At 38.5% G+C, this 24,193-nt stretch overlaps 4 protein-coding genes across 5 annotated transcripts; 2 read left to right on the forward strand and 2 right to left on the reverse strand.

Annotated features, from left to right (window-relative positions):
• Positions 1-47: 47 nt before the first annotated feature.
• LOC115632630 lies at positions 48-1,452 on the forward strand. The gene is made up of 2 exons (XM_030529860.1): positions 48-424; positions 482-1,452. Exons 1-2 carry the CDS (start codon positions 219-221, stop codon positions 1,413-1,415), a joined length of 1,140 nt encoding a protein of 379 aa, XP_030385720.1. The 5' UTR covers positions 48-218; the 3' UTR covers positions 1,416-1,452.
• Positions 1,453-2,812: 1,360 nt separating this feature from the next.
• LOC115632481 (protein maelstrom) lies at positions 2,813-5,634 on the reverse strand. Of its 2 annotated transcripts, none has more exons than XM_030529655.1 (6): positions 5,501-5,634; positions 5,265-5,392; positions 4,980-5,181; positions 4,774-4,923; positions 3,759-4,159; positions 2,813-3,701 (listed from the first exon to the last, which is right to left on the reverse strand). In XM_030529655.1, the coding sequence occupies exons 2-6, from the start codon at positions 5,379-5,381 to the stop codon at positions 3,171-3,173; spliced, it is 1,401 nt and encodes a 466-aa protein (XP_030385515.1). In that variant the 5' UTR covers positions 5,382-5,392; positions 5,501-5,634; the 3' UTR covers positions 2,813-3,170. The 2 variants fall into 2 exon arrangements, with proteins under 2 accessions (XP_030385515.1, XP_030385514.1); XM_030529654.1 differs by having other exon boundaries at positions 5,265-5,402; positions 5,501-5,633.
• A 15,033-nt stretch (positions 5,635-20,667) lies between these two features.
• On the forward strand, positions 20,668-22,114 carry LOC115632343 (pyruvate dehydrogenase E1 component subunit alpha, mitochondrial-like). Its single transcript, XM_030529449.1, has one exon. The coding sequence runs from the start codon at positions 20,697-20,699 to the stop codon at positions 22,011-22,013; it is 1,317 nt and encodes a 438-aa protein (XP_030385309.1). The 5' UTR covers positions 20,668-20,696; the 3' UTR covers positions 22,014-22,114.
• A 932-nt stretch (positions 22,115-23,046) lies between these two features.
• On the reverse strand, positions 23,047-24,041 carry LOC115632925 (chymotrypsinogen 2-like). Its single transcript, XM_030530218.1, has 3 exons — positions 23,815-24,041; positions 23,480-23,754; positions 23,047-23,416 (listed from the first exon to the last, which is right to left on the reverse strand). Exons 2-3 carry the CDS (start codon positions 23,583-23,585, stop codon positions 23,088-23,090), a joined length of 435 nt encoding a protein of 144 aa, XP_030386078.1. The 5' UTR covers positions 23,586-23,754; positions 23,815-24,041; the 3' UTR covers positions 23,047-23,087.
• Positions 24,042-24,193: the final 152 nt, after the last annotated feature.

Genomic DNA, 24,193 nt, shown 5'->3' on the forward strand with positions numbered 1-24,193 from the left:
GCAAGATAAATTGCCCAAACAGCTGATACTAAAGAAACGCTACGGTGTCGACAAGTGGCGTTGCCAGCCCGTTATAAAAAGATTGCAACACTATCAGCTGTCAGCGAAATTTTAATTTTTATATTAAGATAATGGGGTTACACCTACACAAACTATGCAATGCCGGGAACCAAACAATGAACCAAGTTTGCTAAAACATTTCAAAATACTTTAAAATTATGTTCAGCTACCACATTAAGCGTGCACTGCGCTCAATTAAATTAGATTATATGAGGACAATGGCGACACAGGGCTTTGGAACGTCAATAAGCAACGATAAGAGCACCGATGAGCCCAAAATTCTACAATTCCCTGAATACACAAACGAGGAACGGTCCCAGATTCTGAAGATTGTCAACGAAAACGATGCCGATCAACTGCTGGGGTAAGTGCGGTAGTATAAATATATATGTACATATCGTGATTAATCTGCACTCCACAGCTATGACATAACCAAGGCACGCGCCAACAAACTTGAGACTTGGAAGGCAAGGAATGGACCACTGCGGGAGCTTAGTGACATATTTTATGTGGAGGGCTTCGGCTTAAAAGTGGCGAACAAGTTCTACAAGAGTCTACTGCAGCTGCCGGTAAAGCGAGTGATAGTGCCACGTGCACGCACCGCGCCCTTCATCACGCCCTCATTGGACGAAGCAGGGCGTCAGCAGCTTAGCTCAAGCACTGCGGTCAGAATTGGCGTATCCAGTATTAGTTGGTCACGCTTAGAGCTGGCCAGCGACAAACGTTCACCCTGCACCCTCACACACTGGCAACACCACGAGCTCAACGACAAGAAACTTCATCTGGCGGAGCTGGCACAGCGATGTCTCTACGTGGCACATCAGATTCACGTCGCCGACTGTTACATACTCGAGAACCCACAAATGGCACAGGCCAGCAGCAATCCGGGTAGCATTGACCAACAGAATGTGAACATACAAAAGGCCCAAGTGACGGCAATGCTGAGCTACGCGCTAATGGCGCGCGCTTTTTCCAACAAGCCGCAAACCAATCTCTTTTACATGCGTCGCTTCCTAACTGCCCGTCTTTTTAATCATCTAGTAGGCACGGAACGTGTGTCATCTGAGGACACCATCATTGCCATGATGCGCACCTTTTACAATCTACATGATCAGTCCGATGAGCTGGAACACCCGAACAAGCTAGCAACTCAGAATCTTCGCGCCCAAGTGCAGTTTCCAGAACATTTGCGTAACATGTTTGCCAAACAGGAGCGCCACCATCGCGAGCTACTGGGACAATCGTTTCTCCTCAATTTAGCCTTTGTGCGTCTCGTTCTGCTGCAGGATGAGGCGAGTCTAGCTGTGGTGACGCGCAGCTCTAAACAGTTGCCAAATGATTTACCTAACTTATAAAATTTGTGTTTGTTAAACATTATACTTGTTAATTTTATGTGCTCATCTATTCAATCTTCGAACTTTAAGATTTTGTGCATTTCCTTATGCAGCACTTTATCTGTATGGTAGAAATTGAAATTGTTGCTTTTAGGTTTAGGTTAATTTGTGTACCCTGTACCCAAAGGTTGATGCGAATTTATGTACATACATATGTTACACACAGAAAGAGGCGTGGTATATGAATAAATATGTATGTACATACATATATTCTTGATCAGAATGACAAGACGAGCGGATATAGTCATGTCCGTCTGTATGAACGAATGGATCTCCGCGGGGTCAAAAGCTAGAATTGCCAAACGTTTGTTCTGATTCACTCCCCCGCTATTACTGATTATTCATAACTCCCGTAATTCTTGGAACTTAAATTTGGTAATTACATCCCGTTAGTGATTATGTATTTGTATGCCAACTTACATCATGATAGGTCAATTATGAAGAAAATTATAGCCATAAATATAAGCTCTGCCCGCAGCTGTTGTTGTTTTTGCTGCTTTGCATAGGCACACCAGACACACACAAACATGCATATGCGTAGGTAATGTACAGTTAAACACGAGTTCGGATACCAAAGATGGTACAATTTATTAAACAAAAAAATGTTTCCTTTCTTAATTTTTTAAATTTCTACTTGTTTTTAATATTGTGGAGTTGGTCCAGGGTATTTAACAGTTGAGTCTAGCATTCCATTATTGGTATTTATACCATGTGAGTTCTAGTAGGTCTAGGCAATTCTCTCCGGTGTCATATTATTGTCTATACGGTATTAATTAGATACATTTGGCTATATATATATGTACCCAGTTGTTGAAATTTTTAGAAGGCGAACTATAGATGCTATGCTTCCTTCAAGTCTTGGAACCAGTCATCGGGCACATTGATCGTCGATATGTTCCTAAATGCTGAGTTTGTGTATGGATGTACTTATATTTCCCCACAGTCACAGATAGAAGATACATATGTGGGAAACGGAGATACGATATCATATTTGTTTGCATACTTTTATTTAAATTTTCCGAACAATTTCGACAAATAGTTTCTTAGAAAAATATATGTTTAAGATTTATGTTTCCATCTAAACTACATATTTATATAATTATGGAGGAATTTCAGATTAAGCTTCAATTTGGATGTTTTTAAATTAAAATTATAAACAAAAACGTAAGGGCTGGTTCAATAGTTTGTTACAAAAGCCTTACCTAGAATTGTATAGTTGAATACCTAAAGTTACATCGTATCATTATTTTTTGTAATTTAATTTGTTTGTGCAATAATTCTGTCGCTATTTTAATACAGTTGTGAACAAAAAACATTTTTTCTTACAGTTTTCAAAATTATTGTTCCATGAAATGTCATTTGGTACATTTTTATTTTATTGGTACATTTTATTTGGTTCTGATTATTAACAAAAGTTCTTATTCTAACTTAAGATCTGTTCGTTGTGACCCTTTTACAAATACAACTTAAATATTAAAAAAAAAAACTCTTCCCTTTTCCATTGGAATAATGATTGTCTCATTTGCAAATACCTATTCTATGAAATGTGTTATATGATAATGAGTTCATATTACATATTTTGTTACTCTTGCTAAAGATATTTTCTTTATCTTAATATACTCTAAATGTAGTCCGCTTACTTATCATGTGCTGTTACAACATCTAGCTTAGCAACTGAATGTGTTTTAAATTGAATTAAGCAATTGTTATAATTGTTTAAAAACGTGACATTTTCTTGGGTTTGGCTCCTCGTGGATGCAAGACAAAGTCCTCGTCTTCGGCAACACCGCAAACATTGGGCGGCATATTCCAAGCACTCATTGGCTCCTGTTTTGGAGTCCTTGCAGTGAAGCTGTCTACAGAATTAATAAGGGGCTGGCTACTCGTATTGCTTTTCTTTGAACTCAAGTTCGGAAAATCATCCTGGGATTTTAAGCTGCCCGAGAACGAAGTATGGTCTCTAGGAACATATGAACTGGCGTTCGATGTGTCCGCAACCGAATGGCCATTCTCCTTCTTAACGCGTGAAGAATCAAGGGAGTAAAAGGATGACATTGATTCGTTAATCGCAGCTGAAGAATCCTCTGGGCAGTGTACTTCGAAACCGAAATCCACATTGGGCGGTATATGCTTATTTGGCATCATAGGTATGGCCAAGTCACCGCACATGTAATCGCTGAATATATAGCACCATCTAATAACCATTGACTGTGTGCAATAGTTGCAACGATCGCATTCCTCATGGAACTTTAAAAAACATTTATTAATTTCTGTTGAAAAAAAATGACTGCACATTATACTCACGTTGCAGGCAATGCCCGAAGAATATTGAAAGAAGTCTTTTTCAAACTCGGCGTCGGTTATGAAATTGTTAATAGTGTTATTGACGATGCCGGCAACATCCATAACTTCTTTCTTCAGTATATAGAAGAGATATTGTATGTCGTAGATCTCAATTGTTTGCTCAGGACCATCGTAGCCGCTCTCCACAAACCGAAAACAGGACTTGACTATGGGTATTAATTCGGAAGTGGTGAACACTACTAGTGGTTTCTCCTTCCGTGATACAGTTCGTAAATATTCAAGAATATTTTCGTAAAGCTTTCCCATATTTGCCTCTCCCAAAGCGCTCGGCGGCAATGGCAAGCGATGAGTGCTGGTTGTGTGCTGCATGGCATCACGCGCCTGTCCAAAAATGAGGGCACCTGCACATATAGACAAAGATTATATTATGAATTAAATTCAACTTTGAATACTCTTTGCAAATATGAGATATGTACTTATATGTGTCAGTTTATTTTTCAAATAAGATCGAAAGTTTACAATCCTTACAATACACCGAGATATTATTGAAAATATAGTTATTTCACCTCGCCTTCTCTATACAACATAAATACATTTAAAGCTTTCTGGTATGCTGCATAATAATAGTAGGAAACTCCCACTATTAATATTTAAAATATTTGCTTTTAATAGGTTTTATATACAACCATACGATATAAATGATTTTCGTTGTTATAAAATATAATTCAAAACATAAAAACAAAGGATAAATTGTGAAAAAAGGAATACGATATCATAAGTATCTCTTTAGTTTGCATTTGTGGTCTGTCTTATAATGAATTTAAGGTATTTGAGAAGTTCTAATAAGGATGATTTCACTATAAATACTATACACATATACTTTTTAAAACACGTTCATCTTAGGCATGTATTTGTCTATTTGGTTGTTGTTAACATAAAACTTTAGTTTAATACTCTTAAAGGTCAGATGGTTTGACGTTTTGGGAACTTCGTGCTTAGATGTATGTTCACTTACCTGGATCTATGTGAGTGTTATAAACACTGTTCATGCCAGACTTTAGAGAGTACTCGCATGCGGCGAACTCAGCCGGCAGGTAAACGTCAGAGTTAAGGGATTTTGTGAAGTAATTGAAGGCGACAAATATAAACATCGTGTTCTCCAAATCTGCGACGGAAAGAAATTTAGATGGGAGCAACTAAATCAATAGTTATAATATTAACCGTTTTGTTTTTTGCCTTCCATCACCATGCGTTCAATGTTTCGCTTCATGCGCAATATTTCTTCCTCGGCCTCCTTCTTCAAGCGCTCTTCAGTAGAAAGGGCCACGCCAATACAATTGAGAGGCTCATTTTTGCAACGACTCTTCACAACCACATCCTTCGCAGCCGAATTATATGGACCACGCTGTTGAGCATTCATGTCCTGGAAATTGAATGGAGCAAAAATATAATGGTAGAATCGACTCTTACAAACTGAAATGTTGAAATGCGACATTGAACGCGTACCCTCCACAACAAGCCGCAACGATGCACCGACTGGTCCAAGCTCAGCTTGCGGAACTCCGACTGGGTCCTACGCATTTCGTGGACAAATTGCATGAAGCCGTTACTCTTCTTGGGCATTGTGCTAAAACCTTTGAAGTGCTTAAAGAATATAAATTAATATTTTCTTTTTATAGGCACGCTAGGACAAAAGAAACGCAAAGCGAAGAGAACAAAATTGTAAGATGAGGCGCACTCACATGTACTGCAAACCTTGCAAAATCAGCTGAATTTTATGTTATTCTGATTATTAAGCTGATTTATTTTCTTTATTTTTCCCACAATGACAAATCACGTTCTGGAAATCAGAACACAACTTAAAAATGAAATCGAATATTTATGTACACACTCTGGAAGCCAAGCCGAAGCACTGAATACCTTAACGCCACAAAAGCTGAGAATGAAATGACAGACAACAGCGGCGATGTAAAAAAACATCGATGTATCGATGATCAACGATATTTTTAGCACGATGCGCGGATATTTTTATACTCTGTACATGAAATGTACAAGAGTGTAATAGGTTTGCGGGAGCTGAAAATTGTAACAGGCAGAAGGAGGCGTGGCAGACCCCACAAAGTATATATATTCTTGATCAGCGTCACAAGATCGATCTAGCCCTGTCTGTCCGTCCGTATGAACACCTGGATCTCAGAGTCTATAAGAGATAGACACCAAATTTTTTCACAAAGATGCCTTATGTGTGTACGCTATATGAGTTTGTTTTATTTTTTTTGATCCCCCCCACTTCCCCCCTATGGGGGTTTTCCCGATTTTCCATTCGTACAATCGCCTATATCTCGGAGACTATAACTATATATGTATACTATAGGAACACCAAATTTTAGTCCAAGATGCCTTATGTGAATGCGCAGAAAATGTGTATTTTGGAATTTCCCTCCCTCCCTTCTCACCAAAGCAAATCGCGATTTGCTCTAACTACCGTATTTCTAGGAATTTCGAACTCAAAATTTGCAAATAGTTATTATGTCCGTATGCCAAATTTCACTATGATAGACCGATTTAACAAGAACTTATAGCCATAAATATATTTGCTGCTCAAGCGCTGCCCGCAGCTGTTGTTGATGTTTGGTTGACTGCAAACATGTTTACACATGACACAGGCACGAATAGATGCGCATAGGCATTCATACACTCTCATACACGCAATTGCTTTGTATATGTGCAATTATACACCATTTACGTGAGTTCGAATACCAAGAGAAGTAAAATCGACCAACATTTTTTTATATTTTTTATAATTATTGTAAACATATGTACAGAGTATTTACAAGTCGGGACACACGAATTTTGCTTTTTTACTTGTTTTTTGGCACGCGATGCATCGTCGATCCATCGATGTTTGTACAAACATCGAACATTTTTCATGGTTTGTTGGGCGGTATGGTCTACCGCAGAAGGTATATTTGTTTTGTTGCATATGTATTTTGTCTAATATATTTTAGATTATTAAGCATTAAATTTTATTTGAATGTAATATTTTTCAAATTATGAGTATAGCCACACTAATATTCTGATTTGTTTTTAAAATTAATACGTTTATTTTTTAGTAAATTACACAAGTTCATAAAAAATCAGGAGTACGATTACTTTATTAGTCAATAACATTAAGTAAAATACAATGAAATTTTAAAAAGTCTCTGTTGATTTTTTCACTAATATGACCCTCTATTTCTATGAAAAGTAATTTTTTTTTAATGGATGCATCGATGGGCATCGACATCGATGTTTTCCCTTCGACTTACATCCCTAAACGGCGCCGGTTTCATGTGCATGTGTGTGTGTATTTTTGTATGAAGGAACAAATGCGCAGAAGATTGAAGAATGAAGCGCAATTGTGAATAGTGTGTACATATGCATAAAGTTTTGTCCCAATTGTTTTGAAAAGCGGAGAAACGAAAAAATAAAAAGAACTAAACTTAGCTGAACTAGAATTATAAATTAGGTACAAAAAAATAGTATTGCGCAAATCCGTTATTCGGTGCTCGTACCTACATACATATGTACATATCTTATTGTGGCGTTTTTACAGTTTTTTTTAGTGTAAATGCTAAATGAAATCAGTTAAATAATTCAATAATTTACAATTGCTGACTGCTAAAAAAATTTACACACACATAAATACTCACTCAAAAGAGCGACATTATATTTACAAATTTTTTTTTATTATTTATGATATTTTAGGTAAATTATAAGATTTTTATAACGCAATATTTTAATCATAAGATGATTAATTTTCAATTTGATTCAGTTTGTGAAATTATAATAACGTTTAATTTATGTTGTTTCAAAAGCAATCAAATGTTGTATTCCATTTCAAAATGGTTCGATAATTTCGCCAAATTTTACAGTTTAGGGTTGTCAATAGAATACACAACATTGATGTCTGTCATTAGTTCTAGATGTTGTTACCTTAGTATCGGTGAGATGTCAAAAAGTCCATGTTTCTTACAGCCCTTGTGCAGTTCAATACGGTTAGTGTCGCCAATTTTAAAACGAAACAAGAAAGGAATGCCATAGTCAACAGCATACATTTATATCATAATCGTGTTTATGCGTGTTTATGTACTTGTACATACATATGTATGTGTGCATTACAAGCAGCAACTACAACAGCCGTGGGCAGAGGTTATATTTATGGCTACTTGGACTATCTTTATAACTGACCTATCATAATGAAACTTGGCATACGGACACACAATCACTGACTGGATGACTATTAAATTTGAGTACAAAATTCCAGGAATTACGGGAGTTATGGAAAAACACGAATTGCGGGGGAGTTAACAAACTTGTCCTTTCTCGGGCTTAGGAGAGCCTGGATACCATGTTTGGTTGTTCTAGCTCCTATACTTTCCGAGATCCTTGCGTTCGTACGGACAGGGGGACAGACAGACGGACATGTCTATGTATATCGACTCGTCTTGTCATCCTGATCAATAATATACTATATATACTTTATATGCTTCAGCATATATAAAGACTCAAAGCGTGGTTCCCAACCTCTATTGATATGATTGGTACGTTTAAGGTCTAGAACCACGAGGTTTTATCTGGTTCTATACCAATTCCCCTTATCAACTGCTGATAAATAAAGGGATTACGGGGAACAGTCATATCAACACTTTTTTATGCCTACCAAAAATATCGTATGAAAAAACATGCCAGCAATTAAAATCAATTTAAAAGAACTTTCTACATCGTTTTCTCATGACTGATTTATTATAATAGGTATCTAATAGGTGAAGGACATTTCTTGCTACATTATTCGGATATTCCTAATTCCTGCCTTATCAGCAGCAGAAGGTGGCTTGAAACCGAACAAAACATGTTTGCGAGCTTCCAGAGAGTCGCTATATTGCTCATGTAAAGTATACGAGCATATACGATATGTATCTATGTATGTGTATAAGAGTATGTATGGCCTTTTTGCCGGCAAGCAAGTTGGTTCTGATCCACGCGCCAGGGAATATTATATATATATATATATATATAGCACAGTTTTGATAGCACAGAGCAATTGGCAAGACAGGATCGGGGCGCTCTTTTCGTGTGGAGCTTTTTATACTCTGTACATGAAATGTACAGAAGTATATTAGGTTTGCGGGAGCTGAAAAATGGAACAGGCAGAAGGAGGCGAGGCAGACCCCACAAAGTATATATATTCTTGATCAGCATGACGAGACGAGTCGATCTAGCCCTGTCTGTCTGTCTGTCCGTCTGTCCGTCTGTCAGTCTGTCCGTCTGTCCGTCCGTATGAACACCTGGATCTCAGAGACTATAAGAGCTAGAGACACCAAATTTTGCACAAAGATGCGTTGTGTGTGTATTCTATACGAGTTTGTTTTATTTTTTTGATTTTCCCCCGCACTTCCCCCCTATGGGGGTTTTCCCGATTTTCCATTCGTATAATCGCCTATATCTCGGAGACTATAAGACCTAGGAACACCAAATTTAGTCCCCGATGCCTTATGTGAATACGCAGAAAATGTATATTTTGGAATTCCCCTCCCTCCCCCCTCTACCCCGCAAATCGTAACTCCCGTAATTCTTGGAATTTCGAACTAAAATTTTGGAAATACCCCCAGTTGGGTATTATGTGTCCGTATGCCAAGTTTCATTATGATAGACCGATTTAACAAGAAGTTATAGCCATTAATATATTTGCTGATGCAGCGCTGCTCAAGCGCTGCCCGCGGCTGTTGTTGATGTTGCTGTTTGGTTGACTGCGAAAATGCTTACACAGACACGAATTGATGCGCATAGGCATACATACACTCACACAGACGCAATTGCTATGTAAATGTGCAATTATACACCCTTTACGTGAGTTCGAATACCGAGAGAGGTAAAATCGATCCAATTTGTTTTTCTTTTTTTTTTTATTTTCTATAATTATTGTAAACATATGTACAGAGTATTTCAAAGTCGGGACACCCGACTTTAGCTTTTTTACTTGTTGTAATTGGTTCCTTACCACTGCTTTTAATAGATTCCTACAACATATATATATATATATATATATATATATATATATATATATATATATATATATATATATATATATATATATATATATATATATATATATATATGTTGTAGGAATCTATTAAAAGCAGTGGTAAGGAACCAATTACAAAAAGCTCCACACGAAAAGAGCGCCCCGATCCTGTCTTGCCAATTGCTCTGTGCTATCAAAACTGTGCTATCAAAAAATGCCACTTCGGAAGTCGAGCATATTTCTTTTTAGGTACGCTCGGTGCGAAATATCAGTTTATAATTGTATGGTGTGGAGTAAAGACGTGTGGGTCTTAAGTAAATTGAAAAATTAAATAATTATAACTGAACAACGGTTGTTATTTAAAGAAATGCTAGAAGAGGATGGGATGGGAAATTCTTCGATAGAAAATGATCTTCAGCTAGAATACCACATATCTGAGCTGTTGAACGAAATAAAAGCAAACCCCGGGATAATAACAAACCCGTATGATAAACTACCTCAAGAAATAATCCGCATAGTCTTTGAACTGGAAGATGAAAGAGAAAGAGCCAGCTAGACAGTCGTTCCCTAGACGGACGATGCGTGGAAAATACTGCAGATAAATATGAGAAGGAGGCTGATGAAGAAGTGAGTCAAAGTCAGGGAAGGCATACAGGTTTCAATCTTATTAATTAACTTCTCCTTTATTTCCATATTCCTTTCAGCTCTATTTAATGGTTTGCATATGTCAGAAGGACGCCCAGGGCAAGCTTCAGCGAGTATGTGGGCCGATTTACTCGGACAAGCCCATTTGCCGGACGAAAAAGAGAACAAAAACAGAACAAACACGCTAATATTGTTCTGTTTCAGAACTTTAAATGATCTCAGTTCAAATTTTCCAATTGATTTTCATTTATAAAATAAACCAATGCATTTTGTCAAGGCAGGGCATTTACTTCGTTTACAATTGTAATTTAAGGTATTTATAAGTAGAATTGCTAAATACTTATAAAATACGCATTTAAGAAATGTATGTTATTAAGAATGTTGAATATAAAATACATAACACACTTTTTAAACCATCTACTTTTCCTATGGTACTTTGCGGTTCTTGACCAACCAGTTTTGGTTGAAATAAATATTATACATATTATCAATTAAATCAAAAGAGTACATATCTTTGGTTGGGAACCACTCATTGAATCTTTAGCTATAAATGCCGAACTCAACCAGCGTTGTACGATCAGTTCGTCGGGCAGCTCGACGGCACATTGAAATTGTGCTTGGAGCTGTGCGAACGTACTATCAAACCGGAAAATGGTCAACCATATAAATAGGTTAGACAATATGGCTCGACAGCAAGAATATTTTAACTTTTCTACGCAATTGAAATATAGGTTTGAGGTATTTGGGTCAATTTCCGATCCTTATGAGGGGACCCTTGAGCAGCAGGAACTTGCAGTTATTAACAATCTCATAGAGGAAGCTGATATAGGCAAAATCATGGACTGCCTTGCCCAAATTCCTTCATACTCCGATACTAATGGTCCTGTGGCATATGTCGATTTAACTGTAAATATTCGCAGAATATCTGATGGCCACCAAGTGACTGCGTTCGTTGATTTGACAGCCGAAGCACCCAGAAATTCGTGCAAAATTTGTGAAATTATTGATTTAACTGAAGCGTCAATAGACTCTGATGTCGAAACTATCGACTAAATAATATTGGCAATAACTTTTAAGAACTAGACTGACTGGGGCCGTCACTGGTGCGGTCCCACACCACACATACATACATATGTGTAGTGTGCATGTTATCAGCATAATTTGTTAGTAATGTTTGATGTACATACGTACATATCAATAAATTATATGTTAGCATACCTAGCATTATACACGAATGACCTTGGCAAAGAAATAAAAAGAGTGAGTGAAAGGGAGAGGGGGGTGGTAAAGCTTATATTTCTGACCTACCTCACGCTGCCTTTAAACATGTGTTTGGCGCTGCCTCTGGGTTCGATTGCTTCCATTACAAAAAGCGCTCATGTAGTTTTCATAATCTCAATCACATTATCAATGAGCAGTTCCTCTGTAGAGGTATGGTTTTCTACCAAAAGAGAGTCAAGCATCATTGTGTGTTTCTCTTAGTAAATTAAGAGGGATGACCGGCTTTTGCTTTTACCACGACTATAAGCCGATTTTTGCCGGCTGTTTAAATGTTGTCATCTTGTTTATATGGAATATTAAGTAAGTTCTTATATTATCTCCATTTTAAATACAAATAATGCAAGCAACTGCTTATAAATAATATATATAATATATAAATAATAAATTGTTTATCCATTGCATTCATATATAATCAAATCTTAAATCTACTTAAACTTAAGTAAATCATAGTAATACACATATAAACAGGCACAGTAATTTCAGTAAAGGTGGTGCCGTACTAAGAGAAACTATTCATTAGATAGATTCATAAATAGCAGAGAGCACAATTTCAAGTTATTAGTATAAGTATTGCATGTGTTTATTTTATAAAAACTTATAAATAATATATATAATATATAAATAATAAATTGTTTATCCATTGCATTCATATATAATCAAATCTTAAATCTACTTAAACTTAAGTAAATCATAGTAATACACATATAAACAGGCACAGTAATTTCAGTAAAGGTGGTGCCGTACTAAGAGAAACTATTCATTAGATAGATTCATAAATAGCAGAGAGCACAATTTCAAGTTATTAGTATAAGTATTGCATGTGTTTATTTTATAAAAACTTAAAACTTTTCAATGTGCGGCAATTGGTTTGAAACCGAAAACTGAAATGCCAGCAACTCGATGTTGGTTGCGTACCAAGAGAAGACCTCGTCGTCTGTTATCTCAAACCTATAAAAAATGCGGGAGCGCAAAATGGTTGTTCAGTTTCGAGCGAGCAGCGTTACGAGCAACGTCTAAATAAGAGTTTTCGTTCTTCCAGTAGCCGACGCCAGTAGTTTACCATCATGAGTGTTTCAATTGAAGGAAATCCATCGGACTTGCGTTTCCGATCGGTGAAAGATGGTCCGCGTGGCTCCATCAGATGTGAAGGGGGCCCCGTTGTAGTAAAACTCGACCTGCCTGAAATGGCCAGCAACAACGTCAAGTTCCTAGTTCACTGTCATGCTGCGACCGAACCTGGGACCGGACCCGAAGGCCGCCCAATTCGTTTGTCATCGCATACGCTACATTCGCAGAGAACTACCCAACCCCGAGAACGCTTTAACCCTGTAAGCGAAGAAATGTCCACCAAGGATGGAAAAAACTTTACGTATAAGTTCACTGGATATTGGATAGTGGCGGGCACAAAGACTGTTCGAAATGCTAGCCTGAAGAAGTACGAGCAGTTTTATAGGAAACTAGGCGTTCCTAACATTACAACGAGTCCGGACAGTGAGAATCGCAGCCGCCTGTGTCTGGCCTTCACGGTCTATAAGCATGATACCATCGCCAATAAGTATATCCAGATTGGAAGCACTCTGTATTCCAGCTACATTTACAACTGCGGGAAGTTGCGCATCAACACCTTTTTTAATGTGGAGAGAGAGCGCTTTGTGATCGGGCTCTCCAATAATTACCACGACTATAAGCTGCGGATTTGGCATGTTAATGAGACGAACCATAATGCTACATGTTGGGAGGAGAAAGAAATTATGGCTCTGGAGAGTGAAGAATGCATCCCGGGCCAACGTGACAGGCAGATGTCGCTGCGCAAGAGCTATAACTGGTATATCTACAACATACCCAGATTTAATTGCCCTGTTCACGGACAGACGAACGGAGTCTATACACTTAACGTCCAAGTATACTTTGGCCAAAAACGAAGCGATGTTCTTCGTTATACATACAACCATTTCCTTGACATTAACAGCTACGGTGATTAATAATAATTTAATGAAGCATCCAGGAAATAAGTAGCACTGAATTCTTCAGCATTTAAAACCCATAAAGAAAGCATCAGCGATCTATGTACAGTGAAAACTCTCTTGGCCGGACACTTTCGGTCGGCTAATTTTTGTCCGCCCAAGGGGAGTGTCCGCTTAAGGGGATACTTAAATACTTTATACACCGATCGAATGTTTTAGAAAAAGTGTCCAGATAAAAGAGGTGTCCGTTAAGGGATTTTTCACGGTACTGTTTTGTAAATGCTTAGATATTGTTTTTGATGACCTATGTTAATTAAGACAAGTAAAAAAGCTAAAGTCGAGTGTCCCGACTTTGAAATACTCTGTACATATGTACAATAATTATAGAAAATAAAAAAATTAAGAAAATAAAAAAAAAATTGATCGATTTTACCTCTCTCGGTATTCGAACTCACATAAAGGGTGTATAATTGCACATTTACATAGCAATTGCGTCTGTGTGAGTGTATGTATGCCTATGCGCATCAATTCGTGTCTGTGTAAGCATTTTCGCAGTCAACCAAACAGCAACATCAACAACAGCCGCGGGTAGCGCTTGAGCAGCGCTGCAGCAGCAAATATATTTATGGCTATAGCTTCTTGTTAAATCGGTCTATCATAGAAACTTGGCATACGGACACATAATTACTAACTGGGGGTATTTGCAAAATTTTAGTTCGAAATTCGAAGAATTACGGGAGTTAGAGAAAATCGCGATATCCATGGGAGAGGGGGGAGAGAGGGAAATTCCAAAATAAACATTTTCTGCGTATTCACACAAGGCATCTTGGACTAAAATTTGGTGTTCCTAGGTCTATCTCTTATAGTCTCTGAGATCCAGGTGTTCATACGGACGGACAGACGGACAGACGGACAGACAGACAGACAGACAGACAGGGCTAGATCGACTCGTCTTGTCACGCTGATCAAGAATATATACATATACTTTCTGCCTGTTACATTTTTCAGCTCCCGCAAACCTAATATACTTCTGTACATTTCGTGTACAGAGTATAAAAACAATTAAAGAAAACTACAAATATTTAATGGAACACTTGTTTCACTATATTTCACTGAATAATTTATTTATTTTCAAACGTAACCGACTTAACGAGGTTTTACTGCCTCTTTTAACGTGAAAGATAAGGCTATGCCTATCGGCTTGCATGATACACCAAAATTTGGCGAATGGTTTTGCACCAGGTACTCTACCGGTATACTCTACAACTCTACGATCTGAGGCCCCTCGAGCTGTTCATTAGATCGCTAGTGTCGTTACTATACATTCCCCCCGGAATTTTGTTGTCATTATATTGAGTCATTGGCTGTGGCCTAACATCATTTATTCATAGGGACTACCGAAAAATAACAAACAGCCCCTGGTTCAGAACCAACTTGCTTGCCGGCAAGTGGGCTGTGTGTGTGTGTCGTTTTCTCTTCTGCTCGTATAAACTCACACATGCATACATATATAGTTCATGAGTATGAAAGCCACTGTCTGAAATAGAGAGACCACACCAGTTACGAATTGTGTCTGCTACTCGGTTTCAAACCGTCTTATAAAGTAGCAGAGAAATACTACAATAACAAATACTATGCACTTGCAACGCCTGTCTAAATTTTGGAAAAAACTCAGATTGTTCGTAGACACCCACCAAATTTATATGAAATATGATGTCGGTCAAGCGACCGCGATACATATTTTTGAGGACTTCTGTTGACTTCTTTTCAACTGAATCTTGTCCTTTAGCATTGAAAAGCTGGTTGTTCTTCTAAACTTCACAATTTCTTTAAAATACAGTCTTATTATATGAAAGAATTGTGGGAAACCGTCATCACTTTTTTGACAAAATAGTAGACTTCAAAAAATTAAAATAAGCTCGTCCTTTGTCGGACCTAGGAGAATCTGGATACTAACTTTGGTTATTCCAGCTTTTATAGCTTCTGAGATCATTGCGTTCATCCAGACGGACAGACGGACGGGCGGACATGCATATACTTTATGGGGTCGGAGATGCTTCCTTCTGCATACTTTGCACAAACCTAATATACCCTTTTAACCCTACGGGTACAAGGTATAAAAATATCGTATGAATACATTTGGTCGTCAGCAATAAGCAATTATAAGTTAAAATCAATGTAAAACAACACACTATGTAATAGGTATCTTATACCTGATAGACATTTCTTGTTATATTATAGCAGTAGCTGGTGGTTTGGAACCGAGTGAAAGAGGCTGCGAGCTTGTATAAGGGGAAACGAAGCACATGGTCTTCTTGCCGGCAAGCAAGTTGGTTCTGATCCACGCGCCATTAGCTATTGTTCGACTGTCTGAGTAGTATCAGGTGCATGGATGAATAGTTTTGTTCTTCACATGCGATTTTTGGAAGTAAATGCCATCCATATTACCTCAGAAATGGAAGAGCGATTTGAGTGTGTTAAGTTCAACGGTAAACAAACATATAGTAGTAACCGGCGCGCGCCATGAATAAATGACGCTGGGCCAGAACCAATGACAAAACAACAACGATAACCGTTATAAATCATCAATCAAATGCTCGAAAATTGTTGTAGGAATCCATTAAAAGCAAGAGAGCAATAGTGGTAAGGAACCAAATAGGAACCGATCCTCTCTTGTGAATTGCTCTGTGAGAGTGCTATCAAAACTGTGCTATCAAAAAATGCCACTTCGGAAGTCGAGAATATTTCTTTTTAGGTGCGCTCGGTGCGAAATATCAGTTTATAATTGTGTGTTGTGGAGTAAAGACGTGTGGGTCTTAAGTAAATTGAAAAATTAAATAAACATAAATTAAATAATTATAACTGAACAACGGTTGTTATTTAAAATCAAAGTTAATTTTGCTCGAAATGGATGAGTCCATGCCGAATAATTCGGTTGACTGGTACATCGACCATTTCAACCTAGAAATGCTAGAAGAGGATGGGATGAGAAATTCTTCGATAGAAAATGTTCGTCAGCTAGAATACCACATATCTGAGCTGTTGAACGAAATAAAAGCTAACCCCGGGATAATAACAAAGCCGTATGATACACTACCTGCAGAAATAATCCGCATAGTCTTTGAACTGGAAGATGAAAGAGAAAGAGCCAATATCTCAAACGGACCACCTATCAACGGTAATCTCAACAATACCCAGGATTTGATGGCATATTCTTGCTATCTAACAGACAATGGCTGCTATATGGATAACACTACCTACCCATCTCGGATTAAGTTTTGCAACAATTACCCAATCGTAACGTTTCAAGCCATCGACATCAATAGCAACCATCCCGAGAACGCTGAGTATTTCTGTTATTTTGACATTTGTAACGCCTATAGACAGAGCGATTACTTCCCGCGCTTCAGTGGCTACGAACTCTACAACAAAGAGGGTTCGATGCAGCCCCCCATCTGTCAAATGGAACGAAAAGAATCAAACGGCACCTACATGTGCAATATTCCAAAATTCTGTGTGGTATCTAATACCAGGGTGCGACCTTATTTGGACGTCATAAAGAGCAAGTTGGACTTCTTTTGCCAGCTAGACAGTCGTTCCCTAGACGGAAGCTGCGTGGAAAATACTGCAGATAAATATGAGAAGGAGGCTGATGAAGAAGTAAGTCAAAGTTAGGGAAGGCATACAGGTTTCAATCTTATTAATTAACTTCTCCTTTATTTCCATATTCCTTTCAGCTCTATTTAATGGTTTGCATATGTCAGAAGGACGCCCAGGGCAAGCTTCAGCGAGTATGTGGGCCGATTTACTCGGACAAGCCCATTTGCCGGACGAAAATGAGAACAAAAACAGAACAAACACGCTAATATTGTTCTGTTTCAGAACTTTAAATGATCTCAGTTCAAATTTTCCAATTGATTCTCATTTATAAAATAAACCAATGCATTTAGTCAAGGCAGGGCATTTACTTCGTTTACAATTGTAATTTAAGGTATTTATAAGTAGAATTGCTAAATACTTATAAAATACGCATTTAAGAAATGTATGTTATTAAGAATGTTGAATATAAAATATATAACACACTTTTTAAACCATATATTTTTCCTACTCGACTCGACTGTAGCGTTCTTTCTTGTTATAATTTCAATTGCATTATCAATGAATAGCTCCTCTGTAGAGGTATGGTTTTCTACCAAAAGAGAGTCAAGCATCATTGTGTGTTTTTCTTAGTAAATTAAGAGTGATGACCGGCTTTTGCTTTTACCACGACTATAAGCCGATTTTTGCCGGCTGTTTAAATGTTGTCATCTTGTTTATATGGAATATTAAGTAAGTTCTTATATTATCTCCATTTTAAATACAAATAATGCAAGCAACTGCTTCTAAACAAATCGCTATTTAAATCAATTTGATAATAAATTGTTTATCCATTGCATAAACAAATCTTAAATCTACTTAAACTTAAGTAAATCATAGTAATACACATATAATCAGGCACAGTAATTTCAGTAAAGGTGGTGCCGTACTAAGAGAAAATATTCATTAGATAGATTCATAAATAGCAGAGAGCACAATTTCAAGTTATTAGTATAAGTATTGCATGTGTTTATTTTATAAACAAATACTTAAAACTTTTCAATGTGCGGCAATTGGTTTGAAACCGAAACCTGAAATGCCAGCAACTCGATGTTGGTTGCGTACCAAGAGAAGACTTCGTCGTCTGTTATCTCAAACCTATAAAAAACGCGGGAGCGCAAAATGGTTCTTCAGTTGCGAGCGAGCAGCGTTACGAGCAACGTCTAAATAAGAGTTTTCGTTCTCCCAGTAGCCGACGCCAGTAGTTTACCATCATGAGTGTTTCAATTGAAGGAAATCCATCGGACTTGCGTTTCCGATCGGTGAAAGATGGTCCGCGTGGCTCCATCAGATGTGAAGGGGGCCCAGTTGTAGTAAAACTCGACCTGCCTGAAAAGGCCAGCAACAACGTCAAGTTCCTAGTTCACTGTCATGCTGCGACCGAACCTGGGACCGGACCCGAAGGCCGCCCAATTCGTTTGTCATCGCATACGCTACATTCGCAGAGAACTACCCAACCCCGAGAACGCTTTAACCCTGTAAGCGAAGAAATGTCCACCAAGGATGGAAAAAACTTTACGTATAAGTTCACTGGATATTGGATAGTGGCGGGCACAAAGACTGTTCGAAATGCTAGCCTGAAGAAGTACGAGCAGTTTTATAGGAAACTAGGCGTTCCTAACATTACAACGAGTCCGGACAGTGAGAATCGCAGCCGCCTGTGTCTGGCCTTCACGGTCTATAAGCATGATACCATCGCCAATAAGTATATCCAGATTGGAAGCACTCTGTATTCCAGCTACATTTACAACTGCGGGAAGTTGCGCATCAACACCTTTTTTAATGTGGAGAGAGAGCGCTTTGTGATCGGGCTCTCCAATAATTACCACGACTATAAGCTGCGGATTTGGCATGTTAATGAGACGAACCATAATGCTACATGTTGGGAGGAGAAAGAAATTATGGCTCTGGAGAGTGAAGAATGCATCCCGGGCCAACGTGACAGGCAGATGTCGCTGCGCAAGAGCTATAACTGGTATATCTACAACATACCCAGATTTAATTGCCCTGTTCACGGACAGACGAACGGAGTCTATACACTTAACGTCCAAGTATACTTTGGCCAAAACCAAAGCGATGTTCTTCAATACGCATACAAGCATGTACTGGACATTAACAACAACTTTCATTAAGTTGAACTGAATTCTTCAGCATTTAAAACCCATTCAGAAAGCATAACCGATCTACTAGGTACATACACATTTTTCGCCCATTAGCGCACCTTTCTTATCTGAGAACAGTGGACGAAATTAGACCCATAAATTGAGTTGTCAAAGTATTTTTACAGAATTTTTGATTGTTTGATCCAAGCATTATTTAGTAAACTCTCTACTGATTTGTAAATGTTTTTAAATTCTTTTTGAAGATGTATATTACTAAAGAAAAATGTAAATTAAAGATAATTTCAAATAAATAATATTTAATCGAGAACTTGTTGCACTATATTTCACTCAATTGCTTATTTATTTTAAAACGTAACCGACTTAATGAGGTCTTACTGCCTCTTTTGTCGTGAAAGATAAGGCTATGATTATGGGAAATTTGGCTTTCAAGGTATGTATCGAAAATGGTTTCAAACTAATATTTGGCGAATGGTTTTGCACCAGTAACTATAGCGGTATCGTCAACAACTCTACCATCTAACGAACCTTGAGCTGTTCATTAGAATGTCAGCGTCGTTACTACAGCAACAACCAAGCATTATATTGGCACGTTAACATTGGAGGCGCGACCATACACTACTAGAGATAACCCACAGAATCAACACGAACCGAAACAGTGCCCCCGGAATATTGCCTCCATTCTTATTGAGTCATTGACTATGGCCCAGCGTCGTTTATTCATGGGGGCGGCGATTAATTGTCATTTCTATTTGGTTTGTTTATCGTAAAGAACAAGAATTCCTGACATTATTCAGTCAGCTGAGAAATAACAAGCAGCCCCCGGTTCAAAACCAACTCGCTTGCCGGCAAGTGGGTTGTGTGTGTGTGTGTCGTTTTCTCTTCTGCCCGTGTACACTCACACATACATGTATAGTTCATGAGAATGAGAGCGACTCTCTGAAAGCCACCAGCTACGAATTGTTTCTGCCATTCGGTTTCAAACCGTCAGCTGTTGTCTGATAAGGTATCAGAGAAATAATACAACAACAAATACAAGGCACTTGCTTTGGTTTTGAACCAGTACGCCTAGGTAGGAGAGGACAGTGGGGCGTCAGCTAGCTTTATAACTATTTATACTATTTATTTATAATTTGAGCGGTAATCAAAGTAGGTATTGGCTTGTTTTTTATTTATAATTAGGGAGGCACTTTTAGGCTGGACAAATTTTCAATTACATGCACATACAATGTTCAAAATAACAGCTAAGGCCTCCGTCAGCGCAGGGATCATACTGCACAACCTAATAGACCCAACGAAAAATGCACTTTTGACGCGTCTGATGCGTCGAGTGCACTTCACGGCCGCGGAACTGCCGCGACCCTTGGCACCTTCCGCTCTGCATGACAGATATGAGAATGGCGTCATCACAGTGGCCGGAGTGCATCCTAATGTAGGGCTTGAGCAGGAACAGGAGCAGACAGCGCGTGTGCGCCTGCAGCGAGGATTTAAGCTGCATCGTCTCAGCGAAGGACCCGATACGATGGTCTCCCTGACCCAGGCAGAAGCGGTGCGCTACTACCGCCAGATGAAGGCGATACGTCAGATCGAGGCGGCGGCCAATCGGTTGTATAAAGAGCGCATGGTGCGCGGCTTCTGCCATCTGTACACGGGACAGGAGGCGTGCGCAGTGGGAATGCGTGCGGTCATGCGTCCGGAGGATAGCATTATTTCCGCCTATCGTGTGCACGGCTGGGCGTATTTAATGGGCTTGTCTGCACAGGGGGTACTGGCGGAGCTTACTGGACGTCGTAGTGGCTGCTCTTGTGGCAAAGGTGGCTCCATGCACATGTACGCCCCGAACTTTTACGGCGGCAATGGCATAGTGGGTGCACAGGTCTCCCTGGGCGCCGGTGTGGCCTTAGCGAGCAAGTATAGGCAGAATGGTGGAGTGTGCCTAGCACTGTATGGCGATGGTGCGGCCAACCAAGGTCAGGTGTTCGAGAGCTTCAATATGGCAGCGCTCTGGCAGTTGCCCATAGTGTTCGTTTGCGAGAACAATAACTATGGCATGGGCACCAGCGCTGAACGGGCTGCCTGCAATACACGCTACTATACTCGTGGTGATGTGCTGCCAGGCATATGGGTGGATGGCATGGATGTGTTGGCTGTTCGCAGCGCTACTGAATACGCCATCGAGTTTGCCCAGAATCGGGGCCCTCTGCTGCTGGAACTGTGCACATATCGCTACGGCGGGCACTCGCTTTCAGATCCGGGCACTAGCTATCGGAGTCGAGAGGAGGTAAAGGAGGTGCGCCGAAAGAGTGACGCAATCAATAGGTTTCGAGAGCTTTGTTTAGATTATGGTTTACAATCTCAAGAGCAACTGGAAGAAATCGATGCTGAGGTACAGACAGAGGTTCAAAATGCGGTTAAGGTAGCACGCAGCGATGAGGAATTGGCACCTCAGTATTTGTGGGCCGATGTATATGCCCAAAATATCGAGCCACGGCTTCGCAGCGTCTATGGATATGATTTAATGCATGCAAGGTCCAAGCCGACCTAGGTTGCAGATTGCAGTCCATCTCCTTAGTCCTAAATATCTTGGATCGCCTTTTCGTGTAATGTTTTCGGTATACAAATTAAATATTTCAGAAATATATGAAACCTCGATTTTTAAAGGAAATGGGGGTTCTTAAGGACGTGAAAATAATTTTTACCGATATGCTGCTGTTTAAAGAAAACTAATTTCGATAGTAGTTAGAATACTGGTTGTTTCAAGCAGACTTGGCATTGCCCATACGTACAGAACTTTTTGACAATGAAAATGAGACATGGTTGACAGAGACTTAGGACTTACATCTCTGACTTATCTGAGATAAATATGTCAAAGCATATGGTCGAAAACACAGGTTCTTCATAACTCTAGGATAGAAATGAATTGCTTGAGAACCAAAATAAGAGCTTACATTGTGCATAATATATTAAGATTGATTCTATAATACCAGTTAGACTTTATCTAGAATAATTTTCCAGTTAGCCTTTTACTGTATAAACTGCGCAGATACAGCGATATCACGATGTTCGCTTACTATACATTCTTCTCTATTTTTTTATAAAACATTGCTTTCAGTCCGCAGTCCGTGGGGTTTCAAAATGCAGCTTTTTCTGCCATTCTATTATCTATTTTTTTTAGTAAACTCTTAAAAATCTATGGGAATTAAATATTTTGGCTGTGGAACAATATCTAGTTGTTTGATTTTTCTTAAGCTTCTCTTTTTAAACATGACAAAGAAGAAAAACATTTGCATTCAAGTGAGAAAAATAAAAAATGGTGTTGAACTTTTTTGCTTCAAACACTGTTGTCTGCGCCGATTACAAAACACTAGTCCAGTTCTCTGCCACATTTTTTTTTTCAAAACAATACCATCAGTTTTTTGTCTACTAGTCGGCTAGCTTTCTTTTAAAAGGCAACATATGTATATCTTCTTTTTTTTTGACGAAAGGTTTTTCAATTTTATTGAATTGTATAGAATCGAAAAACAGTTGAAAAGAAATTTGAAGAAGAAACAAATTAATTAAACAATTAGATGATTACCAATTCCTTTCCGTCCATGCTCGATAGTATAACTGATTTAATTTAATTGAAATATTTTAGGTGAGAGTTCTCCTTTATCCAATCCAAATAAGATGAAACTCTTGTGAAAATAACAGGAGCATTCAATGGGCAACCCCCAAAACCATGTGATGTTAGTCCAATTAAAGTATTTTTACCGTCTTGCAATACCAATGGACCGCCAGAGTCGCCATTGCACGGTGTGGAATTTCCAGGAGCTATACAAACAAAGGAGGATGTAAAAATTTTGCGTGGAATATACTTATGGAAGAATTCTTTGCAATCCTCATTTGACATAATGGTAACATTAGTTAGCTGGAGAATTTCAGTAGTGTTTGGATTAGTCGTATCAACTGGAATATCAACAAGTATATATTTACAATTAATTATATATTACTAATACATATTAGACTTACATTTAACAAGACCCCAACCACTGGTAACAGCAGGCTTATTAGCATAATCCTGTTTTCTTGATGGCAAGGCCGCAGGTTGTATATGCTCGTCGAATTGCAAATCCATTGGAAGCTTGATCAGTGCAATATCATTGATAACAATCCATGATTCGGAGTCAAACTCAATATAGTCCCTATGAACTATAACTCGATCTCGACTTAAAATTATTGCCTGTTGTCCTTTTTCAGTCAGAATCCCTTTATTAACAGCACCTAAAAGGATTCCTAGATGGGTACTGTGCGTAATGCTATTCAAATCTGTGCCTTAATTTTCCAAATTGTTTTTTTAAACTTACACTTCGGGAGGTACACAGTGGGCGGCTGTCAATATTATGCGCCTAGATATTATAACGCCACCACAACTTGGTTCCCATCCTCTGGTTTTGTGAAGTACATCAAAGACTACCTGGTACGGCAATTGTTTTGGCTCTGCAGGTACTCCATTCACAATGCGTTCCAGAAATGGACTTTTACCGGAAACCGTAAGGCTAAGCTCCAAAACAAGGGCGACCACGGCTGCTACAATAACTTGTATTTGCATTCTTCTCAGTGGACGTTTCAAATTTAAATAACACCAAGTCTTTTAAGCCAAAACTTATATACAAAAAATATTTGTATTCGTGATACAAAATCAGTTTTATGGCTTTTCATTACGTGTTATCAGCTCCTCTATAT

This window comes from Scaptodrosophila lebanonensis, unplaced genomic scaffold, assembly GCF_003285725.1.
Source record: "Scaptodrosophila lebanonensis strain 11010-0011.00,11010-0021.00 unplaced genomic scaffold, SlebRS2 tig00001415-arrow-pilon, whole genome shotgun sequence".
Classification (NCBI taxonomy): Eukaryota; Metazoa; Arthropoda; class Insecta; order Diptera; family Drosophilidae; genus Scaptodrosophila; species Scaptodrosophila lebanonensis.